This window comes from Paramormyrops kingsleyae, chromosome 25 (assembly GCF_048594095.1).
Source record: "Paramormyrops kingsleyae isolate MSU_618 chromosome 25, PKINGS_0.4, whole genome shotgun sequence".
In the NCBI taxonomy this organism is placed as follows: Eukaryota; Metazoa; Chordata; class Actinopteri; order Osteoglossiformes; family Mormyridae; genus Paramormyrops; species Paramormyrops kingsleyae.
In genome coordinates, this window is record NC_132821.1 from 23,975,726 (window position 1) to 23,985,852 (window position 10,127).

Sequence of the window (10,127 nt, forward strand, 5' to 3'; positions counted from 1 at the left end):
CACAGTAACAAGGCCAAGGGGGAGAAAGGCTCCGCACTCCAGCGGCATCAATTAGCGTTCCCATTATGGGTTACCACGACAACTGGATGCGTCACCGTCGCTTCTGCGCATGTCAGACGCGGCCGCTTCCGGTTTTGTTTCCGGGCTCCCAAGCTTCTGATGCTAATCAAAACAGCAGGCAACTGGAACTTAGTAGCGGATTTATTTACCCCCACTTCTGTGTACGGCCGGACTGGGCTTCAGGTATCCCATCTCTGTTGAGTGTTTAGGATCGTACTGCTGCCCACTGCTTTGCTGGCTATACACACACGCTGGTGCTGTGTGGTAAATTTTAGCCCGCTATTAATGAACCAGCCTGCTAGCTAACGTTTTATCCCGAACTGTAATGGAGCGAGGCAGTCGCTTGTGATGTGCTTTTCCACTAACTCATGAGCAGTTAAAGTGTATATAAATAGGATCCTTTGAAGATGTTCTTTGGTATGCTCGATACAGTAGAAAGCCAAGTAGTACTGCATTTCAGCATGTTATTATCTAAGAAGTGCTATGTAATTTTTGCTGTGAAGTCTAAATATATGGCTTGCACAAATTTGCTTGTAACGAACTATCGTGCGCATTTATGTTAACTTGAGACGGAGAGCACAGCTTTTATAACCGCCCTGGGGGGGCTGCAGGGTCACCTTTACTTGTCTCCGCATCCCACACTGTTAGGATGGACACAAAGTATTATGACTGTAATGTATGACACTCTTCTGTCATACATTACAGTCATCGCCCAGTATGTCTCTTAGTAATGAATAGCGCTAGTTGGACACGTCAGGAGGAGGGCAGCGCGTGGAGAGATTAAAAAGGAGCCGTCCTTGAGGTACACGTGTCCATAGACTAGGGTTCTTCAAATCTGGCCCTCGATTCCAAATCCAGGCCTTGTTTTCAGTTCTCCCAGGTAGTTAGTTTAATAATTACTGATGGTGATTGGCTGGGGCTTCACACCTGGTTCACAGGTAAAGGAAGGCTGGAAAATCAGCAGGGCTCGGACCCTGAAGACCGTGACTTGAATAGCCCTGCTATCGACTGATTGCGCATATGTTGGTGTTGCATACAATAGAATGGAATCAAAATGCATAAATTTCCTTTAATCTCAAAATAAGTTTACATGCTTTTTTTGTAGCAGTGTTTTTAGGAGTAATATGTATAAATGTTATTTTCATTTATTCTTTTTAAAAAAATGTTGGATTAAAACTGAATATATGTGCTTTTTTGTTTTGTCTGTTCTACAGAATGCTGGGGTACATCTGGCAGTACTTGTACAGCTCGCTCTTTCGATTGTGGTTGAAGTGGTTCCTCAGACAGATAACGGGAAAATGTGAGCTGCAAAGGATTTGCGATGGTTACAGGCAGGGAGTGGCGCGGACAAGCAGGGCAGGTGAGGACCAGTGCCAGTGACCGTGACTGCTCTTGACTGCAATGACTCTTTGTTCGTTTGTTTTGTACGTTTGTTTCTGCCCTGGAGGTGAAAAGTAGGGCGTTGTCAGTCAGACCTTTATCCTAATATGGCTCTTGTTTCACTTACAGAATATTCTCTTGAATGCTCAAAAAGCATGGTGAGTTTTTTTTTTGTTTTTTGTTTTTTTTACTTGGAAATAACTTTTCTCTGTTTTGTGACACTTTATGTGCCACGCTTGTTTGCTTTTCTAAAACGAAGCGTCTCTTGCAACAGACGCTCCGGACGGCCATCGATGTTGAAGAAAGTGGGTTAGAGCAACGTGTCACCGCTATAATGGCAGAGAAGAACATCAGATCTGAGAAAGATCCCATGTAAGAGCTTATAGATTCACAGCGAGGTGCCAGAAATTCACAGAATCCCCCGTTTGAGTAATTAGGCCTAAGATAAAAAAAAAAACCAAAAAAAAAAACACTGTTTTGTATCAGCTATCGTTTACTAATGATGGAATGTGCTGTTTATGGTTTAGGTTTAAAACAAACCTGAAGGTTTGTTTACTCCAAATAAATGGATACAGGAAATTGTACTTATACGTGGAGGACCTCAGAAAGCAGGTGTTTGAGTCTGAGAAAAAGGAACACGAGGAGCTGCTTTTGAAGGTAGGGCCTGTTTTTGCAAAGGCCAAGAGATTTAAATGTAGAGCTCAGAGCTGCAACATTTGCAAGATCATGAGGAAAATCTTATCTCTGATTGATGATCACGAAAACAACATTTGTCATAGCATTGTGATATGTCATATTTCTAGGCATTAACTACATAATATGTGCTATTAATGTGTTGTTTGGTGCCCATGCGATCGGTGTAGCCGGTTGAAGCTTAGCTAACATTTCTTTTGCAGTTATGGGATCTGCTGATGCCTTCTGTGAAGCTGCAGTCCAGAATTACTAAGCAGTGGGGAGATATTGGTTTCCAAGGCGATGACCCCAAGACTGATTTCAGAGGAATGGGCATGCTGGGCTTAACCAATCTCGTGTGAGTGTGAGACATGTGACCTGCATACTGATGCTACAGTGGCTAAAGTTAATTAGCATTCAAACAGGGGAAAAAAGGAGTGTGGGAAAAACAATCTTACCAGTTCTGACTTTTGATGTTTAATAAATTAAGAAAATTAAAATAGTTAGGGGCCAGCGTGTGGCTCAGTGAGCTAAGCCTCAGTGCGTGTGATGAGAAGGTTGCCGGTTCGAGCGCGGCCTCAGCGGAATAGCCACATGTCCGTGGGTCCTTCAGAAAGACCCTTAACCCCCAGCTCCATGGGTGCCACTGCAGGTGGCTGCCCTTCGCAGCCAAGCTTGCTCTCACGTGTTTTCGTGGGTCGTGGAGAGCAAGACTCGGTAGGCAAAAAGAGATTTTCCCCTTGGGATCAATAAAGTGATGCTGATGATAAGAAGTAATAATAATAAAATTGGTGCTTGGTCTATGTTTTAGGTTTGTTCCTAATTTTCTGATTTTTACAGTTTTTTTAGCGCGCGATACACAGAATTATCGCGGCAGGTCCTGTCACATGCGAATCACCCCAAGTTAGGGTAAGATGGCCGCCCCCTCTCTCACATCTGAGCAGTGCGGCCGACGTGTGTCCGCGGAATTGCTGTTGTGGCTCTGTCTGTCCATGGCGGGCCTCCCGCTAGCCTCCGGAGTTTGTGTGTCTGCGTTGGCAGTTACTCCTATGCCATAGTGGGTATCAACCTGACGGAGATGGCCTACAGTCTCCTGAAGAGCGGCGCTCTCAAGCCTCACTTCTACAACACTGTGGACGGGAGCCCATCCCTGGAGCACTTCCATCAGCTGTACTGTGAGTGGGAAGGGGGTGGGGTGAGAAGCCTAAGGGGGGAAGGGTGGATATTCCTGCCCTTGGAATAGTCAACATGAACCACGTATGGTCATTTGTCCAGGGGTAGATTTCCCAAAAGTATTAGTTGCTAACTGTGGTAGCAACTTACATAGTTGGAACCGTGCAAATGAATAGGTTCTTCTGGGAACCTTCTGGGAGACGTAGCCCGATTTGTTTCCCTGTCCAAGAAACTGATCGCCGTCTAGTTGTGGATTGGCTAGCCAGATCCACAAGGCAGTACCCTCACTGTTTTCATATGTTTTCATTTTCTACAGGTTACCTTGCCTACGAGTTCGATAAGTTTTGGATCGAAGAAGAGCCGGCCAGCATTATGGAGTTCAATCTGTACAGGGAGAGGTTTCACGAGAAGGTGAAGATGCTCCTGGGGGAGCCCGACGTGTCCCTCTCGCTGAAACTGACGTCGTAACCGTTACCCTGAATTTCTTAAAGGGACCTGTGCATTTCATTAATGGTCTGAATAAGTATTAGCAATACGGTACCCATCCCCTTTAATTTTTTTTAACCATTACATTTTTACACAATTCAAATGTAATAAGTTAAAGAAAACTGTAATTTGCCTAAAAAGCCCACCGAATACTCACATTGACTATGGATGGAATGGGTGTATTTAAATAATGGGCATCAATTGCACACAGGGGATACTGAAGCTGATTTTCTTAGAAGAATGCTAACCAATGAAATTTAGCTTAGCGAATAAGACTGACTGTATTTGTCTTTTTTAGAAAGATACTTCCTGCCTCTTTGGCTTTTGTGACTGAATCTCAGGAATTCTCAGGAATTTAAGGGCCAACATCCCCATTGTTTTACTGGTAAAGCAAGCAGCACTTGCCTCATGGCGATGTGGTTACTTGCTATACAGCATTTTTACGTTTTACCGTCTGTTGCTCTTCTTTTAGAGGTTGTTCACCTTCTCTGGTATGACCGTGAAGGTGCTTTAAAAAGACGACATGTTTGGATGATACGTTCTTGATTGACCCCCTGTATGCCAGCAGTGGAGGCTCCATTCTGCCCCCTACAGCCCGCTCTGGGCAGTCACGCACAGCATGTGCATTAAAAGCAACTTTTTAGTGTGTTATTTATATACCGTGTTCTGCTTCTGAAGACTTTGTAATTTCGGAGGAATTTGACGGTCTGTTCCTTTGTACATTCTGGCAGAGCACCTCACACGAGAATAAACTGACTTTTCGCGAGTCTGTTTTGTTGCTTCTGTTGCACGTGTTACGCAAGAAGCGTTTCGAACTTAGCTGTGTAAGTAGTCTGTAGCTCTCTTCCCTTAGCTGTGATTATACAGTACACCAGCTACTACTTTTTCCAGCTTCTAAAAGCTGTACCTAGTCCCTTAAATATGAGCAGATTAACACTGTACAACTCATATATACAGGCTGTTGCTTTGGATTGTTTCATTTGCATGTCAACAGACTAACCCTATGTCTGTCTGGCTTGGCATGCCTTAGCTTAAAAAACAGAAAACACAGATTGTATTTTTATTTATTTTATTTTTATTTTTTTAAAAGAAAATTAAGTGCATTTTGTTTCAATAAATATAAACATTCCTTCTATCCATTGATGCAGGTGGAAAGACCTTTGTGCATATCTCACTTACTTCAGGTTCTCCACCGCAATTACCCCGCGGTCGGAGAAGCGTAGAGTTTACGAAAAAACAGAATCCAGGTCACTGTCGATACTCGCCGGCCAAGGAAGGTCAAAAAAATCGTCCTGCCCCACAGTACAAAGTGCGTACGTTTAGCACACAGAAGCTTGTTTATAGGAGAAGAGAAGCCCTTGTATCAGCTGAGGTCCAAGTCCATCATCGAGTATCTAAAGCTACTGCCATCTGGGAGAACAGACCTCTTTTCTTAAAGTGCTCCTCTCGTTCAGACATTTTCCACAATGCAACTATGTGTTTAAGCAATGGATCATGCTCAAACACCTTAGCCACACGTGGCTAATTACAGCTGGTGACTAATTACTTTGGGATTTCAGGATATGCAGTCATCCGGTCCCCTTGTATTGACCAATTACTTTTTTTGTAATTATACTATCTAAAGGTAGTTGTCAGACGAGGGTAGCTCAGGTCCAGAAAGTTAAAAATCGAGAAAAGATTTTGTTTCATTGAGTACTCAACTGGTCGGCTGAAACAAAATCTTGGTCTGGATTTTTCATTCCTGACACTGAAGTATCCACCTCTGCTAGTCGCTCTCCGGAAGACAGAGAGATGATGATCTGTATGTGTTCTGCATGGGTTAACCGGATTATGGGTGGAGCGATTCATACAGGCTCCTTCCTCTTTGGTGTAGAGTCACTTGTCTCCGCCTTATTTCTGGAGACCATCATGGCCCTCTTCAGCTGCTCGAAGGACACAAACATCACTATGTTCCAGGAGCCCAATCTTAGGAAAGAGGGAACAAACCTGTAGAAAGGAATGAAGAGAAAGACATCAACACGAACTTACTTCCACGGTTCCATTTCCATGTGATTTGCTGTGCCACAATGATTGGCCAAAGGCTATGTCCGTCTTTTTGAGGCTTCTTCTCATTGGCTGCCTTGGATAAGGTAGCAACAGTGGGTATTGAGAAGCCAGGTGAGTCCATTGTAGCTGATGCTGGGAGCTCACCCTTTGTAGAAGGCCGTGGGCCCCTCCTTGGTCAGCATGGTCCAGGCACAGTTGATGGCGCTCGTGTACTGGCCAGGCGGGGAGTTCATGTACCGCGTCTTCACCACATCCACGGGGGAGGCGATGACCGTCGTGCAAAACCCAGCCCCAAATGCAGACACAAAGTGACAGGGCAGGTTGTCTGTGGTCCCGGGAAACAAATACACAGTGTTTGTTAATGGCGAGGCCCTCAAATCTGAAGACGACCTGCAATAGGCTCCCCTGTCCAGGGGCTTACTCACCCGACATCAGCTTGTGGTTGAGAATAGCCTCCTTGATGATGTCGTAAGTGACCAGCTCTGTGCAGTTAACCAGGGCATTTCTGGTTATGTTGGGCAGAGTCCCTGAAAACAGCAGATATTAATACTTTAATAACTTAATAAAATGCTTTTTGAGATGATGTTGTCAAGGTTTTGACTGTGAGCCGGCAGAGGTGTGAATAATGGCCGTCAAGTCCTGAGACCCACCCACCTTTCCACAAGCCTCGCAGACCCTCTTCCCGGAAGATCTTGCCGTAGGCCTTGAGGGCCCCGCTGTATCTGCGATCCACCCCCTGGAGGTTTAACTGGGCCTGGAACCGAACCTTGACTACGTCTGTTGGCTGCGCGATGGACACTGCCATGGCTCCAGTGGTACAGCCAGCCAGGATCCGGGTCCCGACCCCTGGATCTGGTACGGCGAGGAAGACACCAAGAGTCACACTACACCTTCAAATGAGAGACGACGAAAATGATTCATTTGGCTACAAAGGATTGGAGAATATGCCAGTTGGATAGACGTGATTCCCATAAAAGGAGTTCAAGATCAACAAGTTTATGTTTTTTTTAACTTTTATGTTCTCGTTCGTCACAAAGAATAAGCAAAGTAGGGTTTCCCGTCAGGTTTAGCACCCAGAGAACTAGAGACGACATAGACTGAAACCCAACATCGCTTGTCGTCCTGCCATCTGCCATTGCCCCAGACTCACTGTCTCTCCCGCCGGTATACAAGTGCTTGACGCTGTCATAGAAGCCGATGCGGATGGAAGCGAAGGCCATCTGCCGGTGCAGACCAGCGACCAGGCCGTTGTAGAGCGAGCGCGGCCCCTCGGTCCGCACCATGGTGCTGATGGTCCCGAACACGCCCCTGTAGCGGATATCCTTGGCCGCCCCGGCTGCTGCCTTCTCTCCCTGGATCTATGATTCACAAAAACAAACAATTGTGATGAGGGACTATGGAAACGGGAGCATGGAAGAGAGAAATCAATCACCCACAGAGGACTGGTACCTGTAGCCGAACTTTGGCGGTATCCAGGGGAAAGGTGACCAGGTCGGCGATGCAGCCAGCCATGCCAGCACTCAGGATCTTAACCCCTAAAGGTGGAGGTACCTCGGAGGGCTTCAGTCCAACCATCCTCACCTGCTGAGAGACACAAGGAGCCCGGCTGTCTGTCATGTAAACTTTTTTTCCAATAGGCAGAGATCCCTCATACTTGTTTCTGCATATTATGAAGCTCCGGAACCCTGGAATGGGCACTCCATTAAAATTACTTCAGCTTTAAGCAGCTTGAATGATATACTGCAGGGAGTTACAAAAGCAATTCAATGCTAGTGGCCCAAAGGTATCACAGTTCAGTCCCTACTGGGACTTAAACCTGCAGCCTTTGGGATACAAGTTCAGTGACTTCACCTGTTATTATTATTATTATTCTCTATTATTCGTAAACCTCCCACTCTTCTTAAAAACCACCACTGTTTAAATCAATAATGTTCTAAGATACGCAAGCAGTGGAGTATCTGAAAGTACATCATACTTGTATTTCCCCCTTGTGTTTTCACATGGTTTATTCATCCATTCATTATTTCATTGCACCACTTGCAACCGTCAGCTTCAAACACGGCAGCTTTTTCCATTTCATTAAAAGGCAATGCTCTATGAAGTTAAATGACGACCGTCCTCTGCTCAGAACCTTCGTCTGTGCATTGCAAACCGTCAGCGAAGTTGCTCCCAGCAATAGAATTATAAAAGTCACTTACTTTGTCACCCCAGGGGAATGGAAACTGGTTTGTGCTTTGGAGCGTTCAGGGTGTTCCACGCTCACTCCTCCAAGATTTTCCTCTCTCTGTTCTGTTCATGTTTTGGGCGCCTTTATTGTGACAGCCAAAAGGCGTCACTCCACGCAGGGGGCAGGGACAGCGGGTCGGGAACTCAAAGTTCATTCGCTGTCAGTGTGTCAACCTCCATTCAACACCGGGAGCTGAAAAAAGTTCATATTCTGAAAGTTCAAATTCTTGTGTACAGGTTGGCCTAGACCGTAAGGTGTTTGTGGTGGGGAGTGGGATTGAGGGCGTGGCCTGTGTGTCTTGATTTACAGTAAAGATTAACTGATCAACCCAGGGATCTAATTAAGATAACGACAACAAAGTCTGAAAGCACCTCAAGGTGAAACTCAGAAATGGGCAAGACAACAGAGCCCTGAGCTCCTTGTGGGAAAACGTCTCGTGGCTGAAACACGGATTTCATCTCTACGCCCTCGATTGCTCAAACCAGGAGTGGCAACACGGGTGTTCTCCTCGTGGCGTCATGACACGGACGGCTGTCGCAAAAACGCTAACCGGTTCACCCCACCCCCTCTGCCGATTGGACCTTCCATCCTGCCGTGTTTGTCCCACGTTGTGACATCAGAGGGCCGGCAGGCCATTGAAAGTTGAAAGGGGGGGGGGTATGACGTCCGTGGGCTGAAGTCCAGGGCAGCTGAGGTGACGGCAGGCTGCTGAGTATTGCATAATGTGCTACTGGACCGGTAGGACACTCGCAAATATGTGCGGAAAGCTCTTGGTGGTCTGGCGACCCCCTGCGGCCTATCCGGTGGCTGCGTCAGGACCCAACTGTCCACGGCTCCTGACAATCACGACAATGTATGGGGGGAGGTGGTGCCATTAAGCCAAGAACATCGGTTCACATATCCTTTGGAGAGATGAGTTGTTTTTGCGTTGCATTGTACCTTAATGAGATACCGGCGTCGGATGTCCTGTGCCACGTTAAAATCATCACAGTCACACACGGAGACATGGCCAAACTACCAAGCAGTGAAGCAAAAAGCTGGTTATTCCAACAACTAAACCATTAGCAGAACAAAAGCTGATTCTGGGCAAAAAGCAAGACCTTTAGCAGCAGAAAGTCACTCAAGAGAACCAGTCAGGACACGACGGTGCCAACTCTCACCTCAAACCTACCGGTCGATTTACGCTGCTGTGATAAGTGCTTCCCATTAACTACGGTTAATAGCTGTGGTTCAATGAGTTTAATGTTTAACACACGATTCTTCCAAATGTGCGCATGAGGACTTCAGGCTTTTGTTCATTAGCGGAGGCCGAGCACAAAATACAAGTTAGAAGCAAACCGGCCATAACCTGAACAGCAGGCAAGCATGTCAGTCATCGGTTAAATAACTTGAGCACTTAGGATTCTGTCATTAATCACCCAACAATGTTTTTTTTTTTTTTAAAGCAGCAGGTGACGCCAGCCAGAGTAATTCAGTACAAGCAGAACTGCCAAGTCACACCGGACAACAAAGACAACAGCGACAAAAACAACAAGGAACAGTTTGGCCTAATATCTCCATTGAAGGCATCAAGCCTTGTTCAGATCGGTCCTCGGTAGCTGGACGCGTAGGGCTGTGGGTTCGACTCTGCACCCGACCCTCACTCCAGTCCAAAGGTGCATAGTTCAGGTGAACTGGAGACATGGCTGATTACATGAACTCCCAGTTCCCCACCGCACAGATAATACACTGCAAAGTACGACTGCTGACCGAAGTAGGGAGTCGTGGCGCAAACGTCTGTCCATCCTCGGTACAAATGTGAGCCGAATCTAACGCCCACAAACTACGGTCTCAGAATGGCCACCAAATGTGATACCAACCTCACTTAGCACCGGAACAGAGTTCCTGGTTCTCAAACATAATTTAGAATGAAACGTAATAAGACAAGTTCGACAAACGCAATGCACATTGGCATTGACAGCACCCCAAGACAACATAATAATGCTGCAATATTAACGGAGCATGACCGGCACTTCTGATTGGCTGAATCCGCACACACCCCCCATCCCCCCCCCCACCCCCAACACCACCTCTCCCAGCAATG

The 10,127-nt window shown here is 46.3% G+C and overlaps 2 protein-coding genes across 3 annotated transcripts; one reads left to right on the forward strand and one right to left on the reverse strand.

Moving 5' to 3' along the window:
- The first annotated feature begins 103 nt into the window (after positions 1-103).
- Positions 104-4,537, forward strand: elmod2 (ELMO/CED-12 domain containing 2). Its single transcript, XM_023799440.2, has 9 exons — positions 104-243; positions 1,275-1,420; positions 1,570-1,598; positions 1,715-1,812; positions 1,968-2,097; positions 2,337-2,470; positions 2,953-3,021; positions 3,154-3,287; positions 3,602-4,537. The coding sequence occupies exons 2-9, from the start codon at positions 1,276-1,278 to the stop codon at positions 3,751-3,753; spliced, it is 891 nt and encodes a 296-aa protein (XP_023655208.1). The 5' UTR covers positions 104-243; position 1,275; the 3' UTR covers positions 3,754-4,537.
- A 313-nt stretch (positions 4,538-4,850) lies between these two features.
- On the reverse strand, positions 4,851-10,069 carry ucp1 (uncoupling protein 1). Of its 2 annotated transcripts, none has more exons than XM_023799439.2 (7): positions 8,016-10,069; positions 7,267-7,398; positions 6,968-7,175; positions 6,472-6,669; positions 6,243-6,344; positions 5,962-6,142; positions 4,851-5,757 (listed from the first exon to the last, which is right to left on the reverse strand). In XM_023799439.2, the coding sequence occupies exons 2-7, from the start codon at positions 7,390-7,392 to the stop codon at positions 5,616-5,618; spliced, it is 957 nt and encodes a 318-aa protein (XP_023655207.1). In that variant the 5' UTR covers positions 7,393-7,398; positions 8,016-10,069; the 3' UTR covers positions 4,851-5,615. The 2 variants fall into 2 exon arrangements, with proteins under 2 accessions (XP_023655207.1, XP_023655206.1); XM_023799438.2 differs by having other exon boundaries at positions 7,267-7,401; positions 8,016-10,068.
- Positions 10,070-10,127: the final 58 nt, after the last annotated feature.